Source organism: Pelodiscus sinensis, chromosome 1 (assembly GCF_049634645.1).
Source record: "Pelodiscus sinensis isolate JC-2024 chromosome 1, ASM4963464v1, whole genome shotgun sequence".
Taxonomy (NCBI): domain Eukaryota; kingdom Metazoa; phylum Chordata; order Testudines; family Trionychidae; genus Pelodiscus; species Pelodiscus sinensis.
In genome coordinates, this window is record NC_134711.1 from 325,337,608 (window position 1) to 325,358,420 (window position 20,813).

Genomic DNA, 20,813 nt, shown 5'->3' on the forward strand with positions numbered 1-20,813 from the left:
TACACTGGGCGTGAGGCCCCTTGCCTAGCAACCGGCCGGTCTGTTTTAAACCGCACTGGCCTGCCGCGAGGCCGGAGTGTGAAAGTAACCCCTGCGCCCTCTTTCAGCCATGGCTCGGAGGAGGGGCAGTCCGCCCTGCAGCAGCCCCTGCCGGAGAGGATTGAGTTCATCTGCAGCTTCCTACAGAGTGAGTCTCCTCAGCCCGGTGCTTGGGGAGCAGCTGTGTCCGCGCTCGCCGCCTTCCCCGCGCGTTCTGCCCCCTGGGCGTGGCCGAAAGCCAGGCAGACGAGGTCAGGCTCAGGGTCCTCGCTGCCGCCTAGCCCCTGGGTGGTAAGCAGTGCGACCCTGGATCCATGGCAGCGAGCGGCAGTGCTTGTTAGACACCGGCAAGGCACACGCCCTAGAGCAGGGGTGGGCGAACTCCAGGCCGCATTCAGCCCGGCAGTTGTTCAGTCGAGCCCCGGGGTCTGGGGCTTGCCCTGCTCCACACAACGGCGCTGCGTGTTGTTTACCCCTGTGCGTAGGCGCAAACAGGGGGCTCCACACGCTGCCTTGCCCCAAGCGCTGGCTTAGCCGCTCCCATTGGCTGCGGGTGCAGTCCTTGCGGATGGGGTAGCGTGCAGGGCCGCCTGTGAGCGCCTGTGCATAGGACCTGGGGCAGGGCGGGGGAGGGAGGACGGCTGCTGCTTCCCGGAGCGACTTGAGGTAAGTGCAGCCTGGAGCCCGCATCCCTGACCTCCTGTGGCCCAACCCCCCTCGCAGCTCCAGTCCACCTCCCACCTGCCGAACCCTTCAGTCTCCGCCCAGTGTCCCCTCCTGCACCTCAAACTCACAAGCCCCACCCCAGAGCCTGCACTTCAGCCAGAGCCCTCATCTCCCCTCTCCTGTACTTCAGCACCCTGCCGGAGCCCCCTCCTGCATCCCAAATGCCTCATCCAAGCCCCACCCCAGCTGGAGCCTGCTCCCCAAACCCAATGTTACGAGTATTTGTGGCCTTCCATGCAATTTCCATACCCTGACGTGGCCCTGATGTCAGAACGTGCTCGCCCCAGGCTGGGTAGACTCCCAGAGGCAAGGGTGATGGTACGCGCCAATGGGCAGTGCCAGACACGAGCTGCTAATGTCTGGGGTTTGTCTGGCGTTCTAGTGCCAGCTCGCCTGGGGCCTCTGGACGTGTCGGTCGCCTGCGTGTGCCTCAGCCAAACCCAGCTAGAAAGCCTGCGGCGGCTGGCTCCCGCGCAGCATCTCCCTGGGGATGCGCGGGCTGAGCTCAGAGCTGCTGGTTTGCAGGGAGCTGGCAGTAGGGAGCAGAGGGGCCCTATGCGTGGCATGGGGGGGGACTGGAGGAGCGCGTTACAGGAAGCACCCTGAAAGGTGAAGCGGGGGGATTTTTGGTAGGGGTGGCCGGGGGTGCGTATGGATGAATCAGTCAGCTGTCAGGGTTCATGCTGCTTGTGGGGCAGAGGCAGGGGGTTCCCTCCTCCCTGGGGGTTCAGATCTGTGGCCTCCTATTTCCGCGTGGTCAGGGGCTGGAGGGGGAGCTTGGCCCACGCTGGCATTGGAAACGGAAGATGCGAGAGGAGGCCCGAGGGCCCGTCCAGCCTCCACCCCACCCCGGGTCAGTGCAAGGCGTGTGCCAGAGTCACTAGACGAGTAACGGGAGCACTCTGCATTGTCGTTGCAGAGCACTGCAAGCACAAGTCAGCCCTGGAGAGCCCCGTGTCCCAACCCAAACTCTTGGAGGGAGAGGAGCTGGAGCTGGCCAAGGTACCGGTCTTTGCCCCCGGGTCAGTGTTTTGTGATGGCGAGTCTCTGGGTCGAGTCTCGGTGTGACAGCCGTCCTGTGTACACTCAGACCTAGTGGGGCATGCGCTGCCAGGGGACTGAGCACAAGGCGCAGGTCCCGGAGCAGGTGGGGCTCCTGGTTGGCGCATCCTTCCCCTCCCCGATCCGCTTGGTGAGGGGGTTCCCAACTCACAGCTTGTTCACGAGCGCATGTGCTCGGGGATCCTGCCCCGCGCCCCAGAGCAAAGGGGTGAGTGTCTCCAGTGTCTCCAGACACATCTCTCCCCGCAGCCTGGGGGAGCGCGGCAGCGCGGCTGGGACTGCGCAGCTAAGGGCGTGGGTGGGTTGGGAGGCGTTTCCCCGCCGTGACGCTGCAGTGTCTGTTTCCAGGTGACCATGCTGCTCCTGTACCACGCCTCCATGAGCAGCAAAAGCCCCAGGAACTGGAACGAATTTGAGTACAAAATCCAGGTAACCCTCGCCAGCTGGGGGCTTTGCATGACTTCCTCCTGCCTCAGCTACCATCCGGTCCCTGGGCGAAGTTTCTGAGCGAGGAATATGAAAGGGGAGAGCCCTTTTCTTGTTGGGGTTAGCCATCCAATCAAAGAAGGATGGCCCAGGGGCTAAGGCTTGGGTTGCTAGCCCTCTTTCTGCCACTGAGTTGCTGTGTGACCTTGGGTGAGACACTTCACCTCAATTTGAGCATCTGGAAAGCAGGTTTAGTAGGGACCTGCCTTGCTTGGTGTTGAGATGGCTGCACTCAGAGAAGGAATGTTTCTCCTCCTTCCCCGCCAGTGGATCACAAGTGGGGGGGTAGTCTTGGATGTGGATTCTGTGCTTCAGTCCACGGAGAAAGACCCCTCTGACTCAACCAGGCCCTAACGTCTGGGTCTCAGGGTTAGCTGCCCAGTACTCCCCAGCACGACAGATTGGGGCATGGGGGGGATGGCATCCTACGGAACCGTCTTCCCAGTCACTAAGCAACAGCTGCTGCTTTTGGGGACGGGGCTGCGCCCACAGCCTCGCTGCTGACACTGGGGCGTGTCTCTGTCTCAGGCCGAGCTGGCGACCATCCTCAAGTTTGTGCTGGACAATGAAGAGAGCCTGCGTGAGAACCTGGAGCTCTTCCTGCAGAAGAAAGGTGAGTGCTGTGTGCGGAGGGTTAAAAGCAAGGGCTCCTTCGCATGCACTCACAGAACACAAAATAGCCAGCACCAAGCCTCAGCCGTTGGCCTCGCAGGGTAGGGGCGGTAGTCATTGGACAGCGTCCGCACCAGGCTGGCATAGCTCCAGAAAAGCACTGAGGCTGAAGGTTGCTAGATAGTGGTCTTGGTCGGCCTGGATGACAAAAGCAGCGGGAACCGTTCCTGCGTGCCCGAAGCCTTTGGCACTTCCTCTGCCCTTTTAACCCTCCTCCGGGTTAATGCTGTTGCCTTCTAGTCAGGAAGGCCAACGCTTTCTAGCAGCATGAACGCGGACCTGCTGAAACTGACTCGCTGCTGCAGTTCACGAGAGAAGCTTTCCTGCCTTTCCCCAGCATCTTACACTGAGTATAACACTTGACAGGGCTGCAGCAACTACCAGCTCTTCAGAGAAGGGGCTGAACCCGCTCTCCTGTCTGTTACGATGCTGGGCAGTGTAGAAATCTGAGCTCAGGGCCTAGCTGTGTCAGTGGCCTGCTCTGAAAAGGACAAACAGGTGATACTGATCCTGCACCTTCCGTTCTGGTGCATCCCGATCTCTTCAAACCAGCACAACATTCAGCAAGTCTAAAAGGCAGCCACCTCTGGGGAGGCAGCTAGGTGAGAGGCACGCAGCCCAGCAGTGGGGGGCGGGGGAACGTTTGGTCCCATCCACCAAAGCAGGCAAAATTGACCCCTTATTCTTGGATTGCCAAAAAGGTGTGGGGAGGAGGGTTTAAGGCCTGACCTGGAAACTCCACTGTACCCTGTTTGGAAGGCTGAAGGGCTGGGCTCACCTGTAGTTCCTAGGAATGTGGGTATTTCAAACCTGGGGCTTCCTGCGTCCAAGCCGTCCCCTCTGGCACTATCGCAGGCAACTCAAGCTCTCCCGTTTGCTCTCCCCAGTGCCGCTTTCCTCCTCCAGCATCTCGAGCACCAGCTCCGAGGAGCAGTCCCCCGTGTTCTCCCGCCAGCACAAGCGCGAGGTGCGCTTCCTGGAGCTGCAGAAAATCGCCTCCTCCTCCAGCATGAACAAGTACGTCAGCTGCCTGGGGAGACTGGCTTGTGGGGGGCAGGGAGGAGGAGCCCAGATTTAGCAGCATCCTGCAGCCCTACGGCAGGGGGCCTGCTCAGCAGGTAAAAACTCCTTCCTGAGCATTGGGCCTTTCCCATCCCAAACCTCTCCTGTTCAGTGTAGGAGCCCAGTAAGTGCCAGATCGGCTCCGCCCCTGGGGCCAGGTAGCTCAGTGTCCTGGACTGAGGGCCGCCCCGTGAATGGGATTGAAGTACGGCCCTCTCTTTTTAGACTGGTGCGCAGCGCGCCAGCGGCTGAGATGTCAGCGACACTGCTGCTGCAACAGTCTGCCTGTCTGCTAAGGACTCGGTGCCGGGTCACTGCTCTGGCCCTTGGTATCTCGCGTTACAGGGCTGGTGCTTTCTTTACAGCTTCCTTCCTGGCTCCCCCATGGGCGACATCATGCAGACCCCGCAGTTCCAGCTGAGACGGCTGAAGAAGCAGCTGGCGGACGAGCGGGAAAACCGGGATGAGCTGGAGCTGGAGCTGGCAGAGAACCGCAAGCTCATCACAGAGAAGGGTCAGTAGCTGTCACTGTGGTGGGGAGGGGATCTGGTGCACAGTGTGTATTGGAGCACCCCTGCCGCAGCTACCACCACGCCCACGGTGTTGGTGCAGGGCGTCTGTCTTGTGGGCAGGCGAAGGCCGGCAAGCGGGAGCCTCTCTCCTGGCCAATGTTGGAAGGGAGCCCGAGAGGGCTCCCCAGTCCTCTTCCGTACGTGGGGGCTTCGCTGACGGTTCCAGGGACTGGGTCCCATCAGTGCTGGCAGTTTCAGCAGCCTATGCAGATGGTCATTGCAGCCAGTGGAGCAGGCGCATGGCAGAGGGTGTGGTGTGAGGCTTCCCGGGGCCCCCAGTGTCGAGAGGCGCCTTGGCAGCACCTTAGGGTGAGGACCGCGGGTCAGCTTTGTAACCCCACGGGCAACACTGGCACCGCCTAGGCCCTGTGGGCACCACTGGCACCCTGCAGGCTAGCGAGAGGCACCTCCAGGCGCCCAGAGGGCCCAGTCTTGTTCCATAGACACTCGCAGGGTTCACGGGTTCGCTGCCTCCAGAGAAACCGGGCAGCTGGGCTCACCGCTCCACTTCCTGGGGAGAGAGCCAGGAGACCTGAGCTTTGCCGGGCACAGAGATTCAGGCAGGAGCAAATGGTTCCGTCTAAAACAGTCGCAGCATACGGCCTAGATCGTAGGCTTGATTAACCAGCTGTTGTTCTAGTTAGTAAACACAGCTTCCCCCCGCAACTCCGTGCAGTGTGGTCCAGCCTGCCTGGCCGTGACTCTTTTCATGCAGCAAACCGGCTAACAGTTTGCCTCCTAGGTAAAGGATTCTGCGTCTCCCTGGATACCCCCTAGCAATCCTTTGTCATTAGGCACAAACAGGATGGTCCCCGCTGCTTGATTGTTTTCCTGTAGGTATTTTTCCTAGTGGGTTTTACAGTCTTTCCACCAGTATCCGGCGTAGGAGGCCAGCTCCTTTGTAAGTCTTACGTGGCCAGACGCAGCGATAAGCACCTGCTGCCTCCTACCTGAAAGAACATGTCCGAGGTTTATCACCCTCCTGGGGGCCTGCCTTAATGCCAGGATTTCAGTGTAGCCTTCAGTATGATCCGAGTCCTCACTTTGGTACACTGTGCCCGCTGCCAGTTGGCTCCTATGCGGGTTCTCCCCCTCCAGGCTGCGAGCAGAGCAAGCGCTGCACCGCTTGCATTGGACACAAGCTGCGCATCTTGCAGCTTTGCTTGGAGGCTGCGTGAGGGTGGTTCCCCCCGGCTGTGTTACCAGCAGCAAACATCTGCTGCAGCACAGCCAGGCGAGTCATGTGACACCCCCGGGGTCAGGGAGTCAAGTAGCAGCTGTAGGCCGTGCGCTGGGCCTGCCCATCTTGAGTTTCGTGGTCTGAGCACGGCCGGTGGTGGCTTTTGTGGTGCCAGCTTGTCACTAGCTGGCTGGGGGCCTAAATGACAGGGCTTCCCTTCCCCCTCCCCAGAGACTCAAATCACCATGCTGCAGCAGCGGATTGACCGCCTGACGCTTCTCAACGAGAGACAAGCCGCTGACGATCTGGAGCCCAAGCAGCTGGAAGAACTGCGGGAAAAGAACGAAAGGTAACCCCTCCGGGGCAGCTTCTTTCCCCAAGGGCTCCGGCCGGCTGGTGCCCAGGCCTTATGGGTCCTCCCGTGGCTGTTGCCCTCCTCTGCTGTGGCGGATCCCAGGGAGGAGCGGGAGCCGTGCTGCTGTGTGGCCTCCTTACACAGGAGCGCCCAGGCACACGTGCGCTGTAATCACACTCGCGCTGACGCTCCAGTCCTCCAGACTCAAGTTGTCTTCCTGTCCTGCCAGAAACCCGGGGTCTCTAAAGAGGCTGGGTCTGCCCCTCAGCCGGTGTCACTGGGTCTTGACTTACCCCGTTCCGGCTGTAGGGAGCGAAGCCCGGCTCCACCAACAGCCCCCTCTACCTTCACGGGAAGTGTGCGCCATCCAGCCAGTGTGCCCAGAGCGGGAGAGCAGGCTGTGACCTGTTCCCACGCCCCACGGCAGGCTGCCTTCTCGCGGAAGTCCCGGCAGAAGCGGCTCCAGTACATGGAGGCTGGGAACTCGTTTGCTTCAGCCAGCAAAGGGTGATCCCTGCCGGGTGCCTGCAGCGGCCTCAGAACTCCCCCTTTGGCGCAGACGTGATGGGTTCCACGGAGGCCTGGAAAGGGGCTTGTGCTTATCCCCTCCCCATCCCAGACGTAGCGGCTGGCAAAGCCTGGCGGTGCGTCAGTGAGCCAGGGACTCGGAGCCCAACTGGGCTCCCACTAGGGGTGCGAAAGGTTAATTGGCAAGCAACATCCTTACGGGGGGAAGCCTATTGGATCCGGTTAACCGTTGGGGGCTGGAACAGCGACCCGCCCACTGCGGGGTAGCGGCTGCTCAATCCCCGAGGGGCCCACCGGGCACGGGGCTGCTCTGGCCGCCTGCCTTCCCCCTAAACATCCCATTTAACCAGTTAAACGGGAGTTTACATACTCAGGCAGGGTCGTTAAGGAGCCAGGAGAATATGGGATGTGCCCGGTTTCCCCCTCCACTTCTAGGGAGTCTTAACACGACGCTGCCTTGGGAGCAGCTTCCTGGCTCCTCTCCCAGGTCACACTTCCGCTAGGCAGAAAGCGTAACCCCCGCCGCCCCCTTCCACAGCCTGATCTTGCGCTTGCACGAGGCCCTAAAGCAATGCCAGGACCTGAAGACTGAAAAAGGCCAGATGGACCGAAAAATCAACCAGCTCTCCGAGGAGAACGGGGACCTCTCGTTCAAGGTACAGGGCACCCCTCCCTCTTCCCCCCGATGGTACAAGCCATGGCGGATGTGCGGGGATCGTGCTTTGCGCCGGAGCTGCGGTTGCAATGGCTCGTTCTGGCTGAGGCCTGTCTTGGGCCTGCCTTTGCCCCAACAGCAAGCTCTGCCTGAGAGTCCATTCGCCCTCCTCCGTTTGACTCTGCTGCCTCCGGACGCGTTGCCATTCGGGTCTTTTATCGGACGTTCCCATCAGCACATAGCCCTGGGCAGCATACAGGGTGCTCAGCTGGCCCCTTGGTGGTGATGCTTTCTGGCAGGGCTGTGGGCTGGCTGCTGTGAGGAGATGGGAAGGAAGGAGGGTCGGGGGTGGGAAGGCAGGGCACTGGGACTCAAGGGCATTACCAGCTCTGCCACCCTCTTCCGGCATAGAGACCAAGCGAACGTGTGAGGCAGCGATGGGGGGAGACGCAGGTTAGGGAAGCAATCCCCTTCGGGCTGCATTGGGAGACCAAGCAAACACGTAACACCAGGCTGAGCTGAGCACCCGCTCTGTGTGCGGTGGATAACCAGGCAGTGTTTGGGGGGGCTGTTGCTTTGGTCCAGCTTCGGGAGTTCGCCAGCCACTTGGCGCAGCTGCAGGAAGCGTTGAACGAGCTCTCCGAGGAGCACAACAAGGCGATGGCGGAGGGGGAGGAGAAACGAACCCGCCTGGAGACCGAGCTCCACGCTGCCCTCCACGAGAAGGTAGGGGCTGTGGGCAGGGTGCCCCACAGAACCAGGCCTTGCCTCTACGTCAGGGGGGAGTCCTGGGGTGGGCAATAGGGACCCAGCGCTCCAACCTCGATGGCAAGCTGGTCCCTGTGGCCAAAGGCAGCTTGTCTGTTTCTGAGGGAGGGGTGCCTTGCGTGGACCAGCCGTAACACCCACACGCAGGCGTGCCTGGTGTTTCTGACTCCAAAGAGTCCTTTCTACCTCCGAGACGAGATGTCCGCAGGGCAGGGTGGGAAGCGTGTGTGGAGGGAGAAGGGGTCTAGAGTCCCAGCAGTGGGAAGAGCGGCGGAGCGCCAGACAAGGAGGCAGGGAGGGACCTTATCCGCTAGGGTGAGACTCAGTCGCTGCGGAGGAGACCAGAGAAGCCGCAAAAGTGACCAGAGGCTTCAGAACACTCGCCCTATAGGAGAAGGTTTAAAACACTGGCCTGGAGAGAACGAGCTGGAGGGGAAACCGAGACTTGCTCTATGGGGCTGTTCTAAAGAGGACGGTGGCCGATGGTTCTGCGAGCCCACAGGAGGTTGGACACGGCTTCATCTGCAGCAAGGGAGTTAGGTTAGATCTGAGAGCCTTGCTCCCCCACAGGGGAGTGAAGCTCTGGAACAGCCTTCCGGGGAGGTGGAAGAATCCCTGTCGCTGGAGGTGTGTAAGGAGAGGTGGGACGAACCCCTGCCAGGTTCACTTGGCCCTGCCGCGCCTGGGGGATGGACTATGTGACGGCCTCCAGGTCACTTCCAGCCCCATATTTGCCCGATTGTTCTTCTCCCACCTTCACTGTGCTTCTCGCTCTTGTCTTGTTCCCTACAGAAATGCTTGGAGGAGAAGCTGGAGATTCTGCAGGGGAAGATCTCTCTGCTGGAGGACCAGCTGGCCAAGCTGCGGGAGGGAGGCACGCAGGAGAAAGGAGAGGTCATGGGGGACATCCTGAAGGTGAGGCTACTCGCTTGAGTCAGACAAGGAGGATGCAAGCGCAGAGGACTTCAGAGCAATACCCTGCTCTCTTGAGGAAAGCGGAGCACAAGAAGCCTCTGTACCCAGAACCAGCCCGCTAGCCCAGCCGCTAGAGCTGACTGCTCGCACGCTGAAGCAACCCCCAGTCCCTTTGAGTGTTTCTCCATCTCTCAGCAGTGACGAGCAGCCCTTCTGACTTGCCAAGCAGCATTGGCAGGGGGCCGGGCAGGGGAGACCCCCGGTCTCGGAGGCACACTGTAACACTGATGGTGAAGCTACAGTTCTCTCTGGGTGTAACAATGGGCATTGTGAGAGTCCCTTTTTGCATAGTACATATTTCAGAGGGCAGTCGTCCCCGTCTCCCCGCCGTGCTCGCTGGCTGCTGTGGTCTCCAGTCACCAGACCAGCAGTGCTAGGAAAAGTCTCAGCTCCGTAGAGGCAGCTTTGGCTCTGGGGCATGGCCAGGGTGGGGGACCTGGAAACACCCCAGAGCAGAGGTGGGCAAAAGGGCCTGTGTAGGCCGGATCCGGCCCACGGAGGCCCTGCTGGTCCCCTGCCCTCAGTCCAGTTAGGGCCTGGGGGTGGGGGAGCGCGTGAAGCCTTCTCCGCTCTGCCCCTGCCCTGTGAGCAGAGCGTGACATTTCAAAGCACCATGTGCTCCTCGCAGGGCGAGAGGAGGCTGCCTGTGCTCCCCCGCCCCTGGGCCCTGATTGGCTTGGTGGGTGGGGGAGCGTGCCAAGCCTCTTCCAGGGCATGGGTGCCTAGAGGGAGGAGGGTGGAAGGGGGCTCTCCCATTCCCAGACCAATCATGGTCTGGGGGTGGGTAGCCCTGCCCCTTCCTGTTTAGGCCCCCCCCCCTTCCTGTTTAGGCCCCACTCCTCCTGGGGTGGCCCGGAACCACTTCAAACATTTTTGAAATGGCCCCCGAACAAAAATGTTTGCCCACCCCTGCCCCAGAGCCCGGTAGAGTGACAAGTGGCAGGCTTGCCAGGAAGGGGGCGTTACCGCAGCTGAGCGTTCCCTTTCTCTCGGCAGCTTGAAGACTTGAAGCAGGAAGTGAGCAGCCTCTCGGCGAAAGGGAGCGAGCTCCAAGCCACCGTCCTTCGGCTGGAAGAGGAAAAGGGCCTCCTGGAGGCGGCTCTTCAATCCGAACGGAGCCGCTTCGAAGAGGAGAAACTTCAGCTCACAGGCCTCATCGCCAACCTGCAGAGCTCGGTCTCCGAGCTGCGCCTGGCGAAAGAGAAACTGGAGCAGGACTCCCGAGCGCAGGAGGAGCGACTGAACGCCCAGGTCAACACGCTCACCGCCGAGATCGCGAAGCTGAACGGCTTCCTCCTCCAGCGGGACCAGGAGCTGCTGACGCTTCATCAGCAGGTGGAGGAGGAGAAGCTCCAGAAGGGACAGCTGGCGGAAGATCTCCAGAAGCAAGAGCAGTCCTCCATGGAGACCATCGAAGAGCTGAGCCTGCAAGTGCACCAGCTCAGCGACACTCTGAAGCACAGCGAGGAGAGGCTGGTGCAGATGGAAGCCATGAGCGAAGGGGAAGCCAAACAGCTGGCCTCCTTGAGAGAAGAGCACGCCAAGGCCCTGCAGGAAAGGGAGTCTGCCCTGCAGCAGCTCCGGGAATTCCAGCAGAGACAAGACACGGAGCTGGCAGCCCTGACTGCTCAGCTGCAAACTCTGGAGAAGGCCAGAGCGGCCAGCCAGGCCTCCGCCGTGGAGACACAAAGGGAAAAGGCTGAACTGAGCCAGAGGGTCCAAGAGCTGGACGCCCGAGTCCTGGAACTCACTGCCCAGCACTCACAGAGCGAGGCCCAAGCAGCGGCTGCGGAGTCTCTGAGAGCCCAGGTCCGAGAACTAGAGAACCAGCGGAAAGAGGATCAGCAGAAACTCTCCGACAAGGAGCGGTTGGCCAAGGAAAATGCCCAGCTCCAAGAGCGCCTCCTCTCCATGGAGGAGTCTGCCCGGAACACAGAGGGCATCCTGGAGGATGAGAAGAGGAGAGCTTCGGAGAGCCTCGAAGGGAACCTTAAAAGGATCACTGAGCTGGAGTCCCAAATCCAGCAGCTGGCAGAGGCCCGCAAGCAGGCTCTGGAGGAGGTGGGCGAGGAGCAAGCCAAAAGGCAAGCGCTCACGTTGCAGGTGGAGCAGCTGGGGGACGAATACAGGGCAGAGACGGAGAGGCTGCAACGCCAGCTGGCAGAAATGTCTTCGGCCGCCAGAGAGGGTGCAGGAGAGCGCGAGAGGCTGGAGGAGACGGTCCGCGCTTTGCGTGGAGACCACAAGCAGGCTCGCCGGCAGCTCCAGACGGAGCAGGGCAGGGCGGCGGAGCTAGAAGCACAGATCAAGCGCCTAACCACTGAGCAAGAAGAGAAGCTGGCGCTGCTTCAGACTGACCTCTCCAAGGCCCTCGCGCAGGTCAAGGAGAAGGCGAGCGTGGAGGTAAAACTCAGGGAGGATCTCTCCTCTCTGCAGGAGACGACCGCAGCGTCCCAGCAGGAAGCAGCCCGGCGCATCGCTCAGCTGGAGACGGAGGCGCAGAAGGCGGCCGAGACTCTCAATGCTGTCACTCGGGAGCTGGCTGACGAACGGCTCAAGACGACGGCGCTCGAAGCGACGGCGAAGCGTCTGGGAGAACAGAAGCACGAGGAACTGACTGCAACGGAGTCTGACCTCTCCAGAGCAGCGCTGGTCCTGCAGGAGAGAGAGCTGGAAGTGGAGAAACTGTCCGGCGAGGTTAAGCAGTTGAAGGCCAGGCTGGAAGAAGCCCTGCAGAAGCAGAAACAGGAGCTAGCTCTCCGAGACACGGAGCTGGAGGGTCTGACAGGTGAGCTGGAGCGGGCCAAGGCAGACCTGGCAGTGGAGAAAGCCAGCCAGGCGGAGCTGGAAGTCCAGCTGCAAAACTCCATCGACGAGCAAAGAGCCGAGCGTTCTGCCCACCAGCAGGAACTGGCCAGGTCCCTACAGTTGATCGAGGAGAAGGAAGGGGAGCTGGACGAGCTCCGCCTGAAAAACGTCTCCCGGAACGAGGAGCTGAGGGACCTGCAGAAGACGGTCGTCAAGCTGAAAGGGGAGCTCGCCTCAGTGGAGGCGCTGAAGGAGCGGGCGGCCAAGATGGAGAACGAGCTGCAGGGCTTCCTGGAAGTGGCGCGGACCCGAGAGGCCGAGATTGACAGCATCAAGTCCATCGTGTACTCCAAGGAGATGTCTCTCAAAAGCTTGGAGGAGCAGATCCGACACCGGGAGCAGGAATCCAGCTCCAGCCAAGACCTGGCCCAGGAGAAGGTGAAGGAGAGCGAGATGCTCCACTCGGAAATGGAGAAACTGGAGCAGAAGTGCCGGGAGCAGCAGGACACCATTGCCAGCCTGGAGAAAGCTGCCGCTCAGAGTAAGGCAGCTGCTTTGGAGCATAAGGGAGCGGAGCTGGAGGCCCTGAGGAGAGAAGTGACGCAGCGGAAGCAGAAAGTGATGGAGCTGGAGAAACTCCTGGAAGCCTCTCGATCCGCACAGGCTGGGCAAGACGGCACCGTGGAGGCGCTGAAGAAAGAGCTAATGGAGACGGCGCAGGAGCTGGCCCAGAGCAAAGACTCCATCGCCGCGGTGGAGAAGGAGCTGGTGGCGCTGCGCTCTTCGGCCCAAGAGAAGGGCAAGCTGGAGGAGAGCTGGAAGGACCAGATCTCCCGGTGTTGTCAGGAGGTGGAGCGGAAGAACAGCTTGATTGGCAGCCTGGAGCAGGAAGTCTCCATCCTCCACCTGCAGGTCCTGGAGAAGGAGGGGGAGAGCAAAGAGCTGAAGCGCCTGATCCTGGCGGAGTCGGAGAAGAGCAAGAAGCTGGAGGAGAGGCTGCGGTTGCTCCAGTCGGAGACGGCCAGCGCCGCGTCTCGGGCGGCGGAGAGGTGTGCCATCATGAAGGGCGAAGTGCAGACCTACCAGGAGGAGGTGGAGAAGCAGAGGCTGTCCATAGAGGCCCTGAAGAGGGAGCTGAGCTCCCAAGGGGAACGCCAGGAGGCGCTCCGGCAAGAGGGGAAAGCCTGGCAGGAGAAGTTCTTCCAGAAGGAACAGCTCCTGTCCTCGTTGCAGGTGGAGTTGGCGAAGGCGCAAGCCCTGGCCGGGGAGCTGATGCCCATGAAACGCCTCTACCAGCAGCAGCAGGCCGAGCAGTCCTCCCTGGAGAGCAAACACCGCGAAGAGCTGGAGCAGAGGCAGAAAGCAGCCGGGGCTCTGCAGGCTGAACTTGCCAGAGCCAAGCTGGAACTGGGCGAGCTCCTGTCCCTCAAGGAGAGGTTCTCCGAACAAGACTGCACCGTGCAGCGGCTGCAGGGGGAGAACGCCAGCTACGCGGAGCGGCTCGCCGCGCTCCAGCGGGCCCACGCCCAGCTGCTGGAGGAGAGCCAAGGGCTCCGGGAGAAGTCCAGCCAAGGGCGCCAGAGGTTTGATGCCGAGCTCAGCCAGATGCAGGAGAAGCACAGCCGGGAGCTGGAGGCCCTCCGGGCGGAGTCTGAGAAACTGGTGGCGGGGAGCCGGCGCGAGGCCGACGACGCGGTGAAGAAGCTGGAGGCGATGACCAACAAGTACGAGAACGCCAAGGTCAGGGTGCTGGAGGAGAGGCAGAAGTTCCAGGAGGAGAGGCAGAAGCTGACGACTCAGGTAGGGCACCCGCGAGGCGTTCTCCGTGGCCAGGCTGAAGGGAGAAGGGTAGTGATGGGGAAGGGAAAGTCCTGGAGCGCCCATCAGGGCTCGGATGTGAAGCTGCAAGGGGTAGGGCTGTGTGTCCCAGCACGCTGGGGTCTGCTGTTACAGGCAAACTGTACCCCCGCCCCCAGCTAAGCGAGGCTGTTGGGAGTGGAGAAGGGAAGCCAGTTTCTCTAGACCTGCCGCAAGTGGTGCCCCAGAGGGTTGCTGGGAAACCCCTGAGAGGTGACTGAGGTGGCCGGCTCGCTCTGCTCCGTGGCAGCTTAGCCAGTGACGCTGGCCTGGGAGGCAGCATCTCTGCTCAGGAGAGTCGCTCAGTCCTGCAGCTGGTCGGCAGTAGCACTGAGCGCTTTGCGCCGGTTACGCAAGGGCGAGATTTCAGGGAGAGGGGCCCTTGGCACAGCAAAGCAGTCACTAAGATCGCGGCGCAGCTGGCCCCCTCAGTCTGGCCTGGTGGAATGATCTAGGGGGGCCTGCACCCCACAGGCTGTTTGGGATGTGGGGAGAGAGCTGAGGGCCCACAGCACAGAGAGGGGGGCAGTGTAACCCCCCCACGGCAGGGCCTTAGCAGGGCTGGTGGGCCGGAGGCAGCCTGTTTCTGGGGTACTCACTGGTGCCTCCATCACTCGCCCGGCGTGCAGGTGGAGCAGCTAGAGGTATTGCAGAAGGAGCGCGCGAAGCAGGTAACGCATGCGAAGTGCTGGCTGCTCAAACGGTGACAGTGCATGACTCTAGCTGCTGCCGCCCGCCACAGACGCCGGCTCCTGTCAACTGTTTGCAGTGAGGGCTCTGGGCCTTCCCAGAGAAATGAGCCACGAGCGTTGGCTGGCTCCCCAGGGCGACACATTCACCCCCAGGGGTCCAGGCCATGAAACCTCACCCAAATCTACCCCGGTAGCAGCCTAGAGCGCTGCACGGAACAGCACCGTGCACAGGTCAGCGCGTCTTTCATTGCCTCCCCTCCCTGTCCCGCCCCGGAACAGCCACCGGCTGCGCTGCGAGCCGCACCGGGCAGGGAGGCAGCCGGGCGGGTGTTCCCACCCACAGCAGCCCCGTAAGGAGCCCTGGGACCCGGTCTCCTGCTCCCCTGCATCAGCTCCGTGCTGCTCCCACCCATCTGCCCTGCCAAGCAGTGAGGCCAAGACACGGGCGCCGCACTTAGTGACTCCAAGCTGTGCTCTGCCGGCAGGGAGGCTCGAAGGGAGCAGCTCCCTCGTGAGGCCTTAGCACAGACCTCTGCAGAGTGACGACGATTGTCCCTTCCTGCTCTGTAGACCGGCCCCCATGTGCCACGTGAGCGCCGCTGGTTACCTGTGCCGGTCAGCGCGGTGTGAGCGGGGGCTGGAGTCCGGGCCTGCGTGTGCTGCACCCCAGAGCTGTTAGTGAGGGCCGGGGGTAGCTGTGGCCCTGCCGAGCCTTTCGCCCTGGTGCTGATGTGTGAGCGGGCAAAGATCGCGATGCGGCTCGCCGGCCCGGGGCATGTAGCAAAGCACCCTCCCATGGGGCCGCCTTCGTCATTTCCAGAGTAGGCTTCCGCCGCCAGCCCTGCGTGCCTTGCTCAGGCGCATGCTAGAGGACCGCACGGCCACGAGGTGCCTTGCTTCATGGAGGAGGGTCTCTGGTGGCTGGGAGGCAGGGCCTGGTCCTCTTCACCGCTCTGCTCCCCTCACAGCTGGGCCGGGCGCCCTCCCACGGCTGGGAGAGCCAGCCCTGCACGTCCCAGGGAGCTGCTGCTGTGGAATGCAATGGCTAGCGTGCCCATCCCAGAGTTAAAGGAGCCAGGATCCAAACCGATCTACAGACATTAATAGCCGGGTGCAGGGGTCATGCAAGTTACCTAGACGCTTAGTGTTGCCCTTTCAGCCCTTTCTTGACTTGGGAGCTCTCAGCGTTGTGCCAATGCCAGCACCTCTGGGGACACCCCCATGTGGCTCGGACAAATGAGGGGGACGATCTAGAGGACCCCCAGAGAGCCCCACTGATTTGGCTCCAAGACACTTGCCAGGAGATCTCTTGGATTCCAAGGCCAGCAGGGACCCCTGTGATTAGGCTCATTCCTAGAGCAGCACTCCTGGGAAAACCTTGATTTTAAAATGGTCTATGACAGCGTCTCCACCACGACCCTTGGTAAACTTGCCAGTGGTTCAAATTGCGCCATCTCCTCGGGCGGCAAACAGTTGGCAGTGGAGACCAGCGCCGGAGCTTACGGGCTCTGGGGAGGTTGGGGGGCATCCTGGCCGGTTTCACGCATCTAACGCCTTCACTCCGTGCACTGCTTTCTTGTGCCTTTGATCTTGGCTGAGACAACCCGGTTTGTTTCCTGCACGTAGCTGCTCTCCTGCCTGCGCACAGCAAACCCCTCCTCTGTGGCTTAGGCCGGCTCCGAGCTGCGCACTTGCGGGAGCCGCTCGCGGGGCCGGAGGTTGTGGAGACCACGCTGGGTTGCTTTGGCGAGGCTGGGGGAGGTCTGAGCTGGGTTGGAGGGTGTCTCTGGGAAAAGGGCGAGAGTGTGTCTCCGTAGAGCAGCTGGAAGGCGGGCCTGGAACAAGAGCAAGGACCCCGGGGTTGGGGGGGTGGATTATTGAAGGGGCCTGTCCACACACTGGCCAGTGGTGGGCATGACTCAAGAAGCTGGTCTGTGGCAGCAGATTGGGGCAGGGAGTTACCAGGACTAAGAGCTGAAGGTGGGGGCAGTAGCCAGCCGCTCGGCTTTTCTCTTTCAGCGTCTAGGGGGCACTCGATCTCTGCCGAGAGCTCGTGGGCTGAGGTCCCGTTGTGAGGCGCAGTAGAACCTGCTTTCCCCAGGCACTAGGGCCCGGCTGTGTGGCGGCCCTGCAGTTGCGGACTGTGGGAAACGCGTTGGCATGCTGTGGCGAGGGGGGGCTCCCGGGCACCCGAACGGGGGGGAGGCTGCTTTCCGAGGGACAGCCCCGGTGTAACTGTTCCCCTGTTCCCTGCTAGGTGGAGGAGCTGAACAAACAGCTGGCCCAGAACGAAAAAGCCACCCGCTCCCAGCAGGAGTCGGTGAAGGTAATGCTAAGGAGGGCTGCATGAGCAGGGCAGTGTGGGATCTTGGGCCAAGGTGGGGGCTTGCCGGGACCCCAGGGGCTGCCTGGAGCTTGCGTACAATGGATAGGGGGGCCCACAGCCCGCGGGAGCACACTACCGTCCAGCTGACTGGAGGCCCCCTCTGCTGCCGGTGGAACCTGTGTCCGACGGGCTGCCCCCCAGCCCAGATGAGGGGAGGGAAAGGTGCAGGTGCCTCCTTTCAGCCACATCTCCCACCGAAATGCGCTGCTGTGGCCTTCGCTCTCCCCGTGGCGGAACTGGAGTGCCTCTGGGCTGCAGGCGCACAAAGGCTGGTCTGGGATAGGGATGTTAGCGTGTAATTGAATAGTCAAGTAACCGCTTACTCCACTGTGCGATAGTCCCCGGGGGTGGGGGACTATCGAACACCAGCTCCCTGCGCAGACCAGCTGCCTGCCGCCCTGCGCCCTGATCCAGAGACAGCAGCCCCTGTCCGCAAGGGGTCTGCAGAATGTGGAGCAGCCTCTGCCTGAGTCAGGCCTGGGCTCGCCACGGGCGGAGGCTCCTTTGTGGCAGCCTCCCTTGCCCCCCTCCTCGCTGCTGCCTCTGATAGAGGCAGCAGCAGGATCGGGGCAGGCAGCACCGCAGAGCCGGGGCTGGGAGGGAACCAGCTTTTAAGCCGACTCCGCCCCCAGCACTGGCTCCTCCTCCCCACCCTCTTGCTGCCTCTGACGCAGAAGCAGCAAGGGGGAGGAAATGCAAGCAGTCGAGAAGATTAACCGACAGGCCTCGGCTCGTGTACAGTCCTAGTCTGGGACTCACGAGTCCCTCGCTGTCCATGCCAGGAAGCAGCGCCCACCCCCTCTTCGGAAGGGTGGCCGAAGAGCCGCCACCATCATGCAGGGGGAGGCTCCGCGGGGCCCTTCGTGGGGTGACCCAGAAGCAGCCGTGCTCCATTAAACTGGCTCTTCCCCACCTCCCTGTGACCTGGCAGGTGCGGGAAGGGGAGCTGCAGGCAGAGGCCGCTCGCCAGCAGGTGAAGATAGCGGAGCTGCAGGAGCAGCTGGTCCTGAAGGAGAAGGCTGCAGAGCACTACAAAGCACAGGTAGGGGCCGCTGGCTGCCTCGGCGGGACCCGGGAAGGCGGCGGGGGCTGACCACCTCCTTTCCCCTCAGATGGAGAAGGCGAAAACTTTCTACGATGCCAAGAAGCAGCAGAACCAAGACCTGGCGGAGAAGCTGAAGGGGCTGGAGCAGCTGCAGAAGGAGAACACTGAGCTCAAGGCGGAGTCGGAGCGGCTGGCCAGGGAGCTGCAGCAAACCGTCCTCCAGGCCAAGGAGTCCGAGCTCAGCTGCCGGAACCTGAGCAGCCAGGTCCGCAGCTTGGAGGCCCAGGTACGGGGAGATCTGCCTCCCTTCAGCCCACCTTTCCTGGAGCACAAGAGGGGTTCTCTTGCCGACTCTCGGCCGGCCTGTAGTCCCCCAGCTGCCGCTGTGCTGTGCAGCTGCCTCACCGCGCCCTCCCCCGCCAGGTGGAGTTTGCAGATCGGCAGTTACGGGACCTTGGCAAGTTCCAGGTGGCCACCGATTCGCTGAAGAGCCGGGAGACCTACCGCCAGAACCCGGCCGACGTCAGCACGGACAGCCTGGACCTGAGCAGCGACGAGACACTGCCACTCAACTCCACCAGGTACTGCCTCCCCCGCCCGGGGCAGCCCAGAGCAGCCCGGCCCTGGGCTCTGAGGTCCCCAGGCATCCCCTGGGAGAGGGAGTTGGAGGCAGTGTGCTTCAGCTGGGAGCTTCCGGCCCGGCTGTACAAGCAGGGTCCCTGGGCCAGCGTTTCTCTGCCCCCCGGTAGCCACAGGTCAGGTGTCGGTGCCTGGCTTGCGCTCGGAGCCGTCGGGAGCGGGCTGGGCCCCATTACGTGTTTCCTTGCCCCGTCTCAGCAGGAAGCCTGGCCGATCGCAGTCGGAAACCTTGGCCGTGCCGGGCAGTGTGGAATCGCTCACGTCCCAGCGGCTGCCACGTAAAGTTGAGTCTCTGGAGAGCCTCTATTTCACCCCCATCCCCAGCCGCACGCAGGCCAAACTGGAGAGCAGCATCGGCTCCCTGGGCGACCTGTCCCTCGACTCGGGCTGCCGGACCCGCTCGGCTCGCCGGCGCACCACGCAGATCATCGACATCACCCTGACCAAAGTAACCCCGGGGCTTGGAGGGGTGGGGCCTTGGCTGGGCGGGAGACCCGCAGCGTGGCAGCTCCTCAGACCTCTTGGCGCCAGAGGCCAGCCCAGGCACTGGGCATCCTCCCCCCCGGGCCAGCCTGAGCGGCTCTTGGCCTCGCTGCAGGGGGGTCGAGTCATGGCCCCAGCAGAGGAGCTATCTGTGTGGGCTGCCGAGTGCAGAGCCCTCCCTTGTACTGAGGGGCTGGAGTCTTCCTCTCCCCCCCCCCCCCCCCCGACCCCTCTGGTGCCCACCACAGGCCTAGAGCAGAACTTCCCCGAACCACACAGGTGGGGAAGGCAGCTGGGTCCCGCAGGCCCATGGGGGGGGGAGCTGAGGCAGGTTCATGCTGGCAGGAGGAGGCAGGCAGGCCCAAGCTGGTGGGTGGGAGGAGGGGCTGAGACAGGCCCAAGCTGGCGGGGGGGAGGGGGGGCTGAGACAGGCCCAAGCTGGCGGGGGGGGAAACTGAGGCAGGCTGTGGCGAGCTTTACCCACCCCCGTGGAGGGGGCTCTGACGGGCCCTGTGCTCTACCCTGCCAGAAAGAGGCCGAGGAGCCGGACAGCGCCAACACGTCCTTCTACAGCGCGCAGTTGGCGCAGACCCACCCGAGCGCCCCAGCCCAGAACCCTGCCCGGAGCAGGCTGCGCTCGGCCTCGGCCCGCTCCCAGGAATCCCTCGCCGGGATGGGAGTGGCCTCCCCCGAGGAGACCCCGGACAACCCCGCGCTGCTGAGCCTCCCCGGCTACCGGCCCGCCACCCGCAGCTCCTTGAGGCGCTCGCAGGCGGGCAGCAGCTCCAGCCTCAGTGAGTGGCCGGGCCGGCGGGCGGGGTCTGTGCTGGGAGGGACGCAGGCAGCCTCTTGCCTGGCTGTGGCACGTCTTCTCCAGGGGAGCTGCAAGAGGGGGTGGGGCAGGGCTGGCTCCGGCGCTCCCTGCCGTCTGTGCCAGAAGGGCTCTGCCTGCTGCGACATTGGGGTGGCCCCTGGGGCAGGGGCAGGGATCCCCCTGCTCACAGGTACTGACGCGCCCCCCCCTCTGGTTCTCAGGCCGCAGCAGCTTCTATCTGGGCACCTGTCAGGATGAGCCGGACCAGCCGGACAACTGGAACCGCATTGCTGAGCTGCAGCAGCGCAACAGGGCCTGTCCCCCACACCTGAAGACCTGCTACCCCCTGGAGTCCCGGGTAAGAGCCAGGGAGGAGCCGGCAAAGCCTCGCCAGCCCTGCCGGTGGCTCTCAGCCGTCCGTGCGGAGCCTTTGCCGGGAGGCCCCATGGCCGGGCCTCTGGAATGGGTTTGGAGCAGGCCTCTGCCCCGGGCGCTGGTGAACCGGTTCCCAGTGAATATCACCCACGTTCACATCCCTCGTGCAGACGGGAGCGGGTGCCGAGAAGGGCTGCTAGGAGGCCCCAGGAGCTTGGCTTGTTTGCTTGGACGTGTCTACGGCAGGCGGAGGAGAGGGAGTGTTTGCTCGTTCTAGCCCTGGGCGGGGGAGAAGGGAGAGTTCTCTCCAGTGCGGACACAGGAACAAGCAGCTGAAGAGCCGTAACAAGGGAAGGCTCGGGATTGATGGGGCCTGACCACCTGTGGGGCCTGACCACCTGACCACAGGGAGTGGGGGGCACTGGCCTGGCTTTGCGCCTGAGCTTGCTAAGAGTCTGCAGGGGCTGGTGGGAGGTCCCTGCCTGCTGTGGCACGTGCCGCCCGCCCAGTGGCCGGAGTTGGGCTGCTCCGTGGGCGGGCTCCGAGTTACTCCCGAGAACTCTTTCCCGGGGGATTCAGATGGAGGCTTGAGGGCGTCAGAGGCCCCGTCCCCGGGCGGGCGGGGGAGGCCCAG

The 20,813-nt window shown here is 62.7% G+C and overlaps 1 protein-coding gene across 6 annotated transcripts in view; it reads left to right on the forward strand.

Moving 5' to 3' along the window:
• Nucleotides 1-20,813, forward strand: part of NUMA1 (nuclear mitotic apparatus protein 1) — a 67,903-nt gene that overhangs the window by 43,549 nt on the left and 3,541 nt on the right. For 4 of the 6 annotated variants that reach the window (XM_075919650.1, XM_075919651.1, XM_075919649.1 and 1 more), the window contains 19 exons: nt 108-187; nt 1,685-1,767; nt 2,176-2,256; nt 2,842-2,926; nt 3,873-4,002; nt 4,413-4,561; nt 6,031-6,148; nt 7,221-7,338; nt 7,923-8,063; nt 8,898-9,020; nt 10,077-13,688; nt 14,375-14,416; nt 16,695-16,763; nt 17,755-17,865; nt 17,936-18,154; nt 18,292-18,449; nt 18,706-18,955; nt 19,520-19,784; nt 20,026-20,162. In XM_075919650.1, the coding sequence (XP_075775765.1) occupies nt 108-187; nt 1,685-1,767; nt 2,176-2,256; nt 2,842-2,926; nt 3,873-4,002; nt 4,413-4,561; nt 6,031-6,148; nt 7,221-7,338; nt 7,923-8,063; nt 8,898-9,020; nt 10,077-13,688; nt 14,375-14,416; nt 16,695-16,763; nt 17,755-17,865; nt 17,936-18,154; nt 18,292-18,449; nt 18,706-18,955; nt 19,520-19,784; nt 20,026-20,162 (5,971 nt within the window). The remainder of the gene's footprint in view (nt 1-107; nt 188-1,684; nt 1,768-2,175; nt 2,257-2,841; nt 2,927-3,872; nt 4,003-4,412; nt 4,562-6,030; nt 6,149-7,220; nt 7,339-7,922; nt 8,064-8,897; nt 9,021-10,076; nt 13,689-14,374; nt 14,417-16,694; nt 16,764-17,754; nt 17,866-17,935; nt 18,155-18,291; nt 18,450-18,705; nt 18,956-19,519; nt 19,785-20,025; nt 20,163-20,813) is intronic. The other 2 variants (XM_075919652.1, XM_075919653.1) reach the window with 2 other exon arrangements.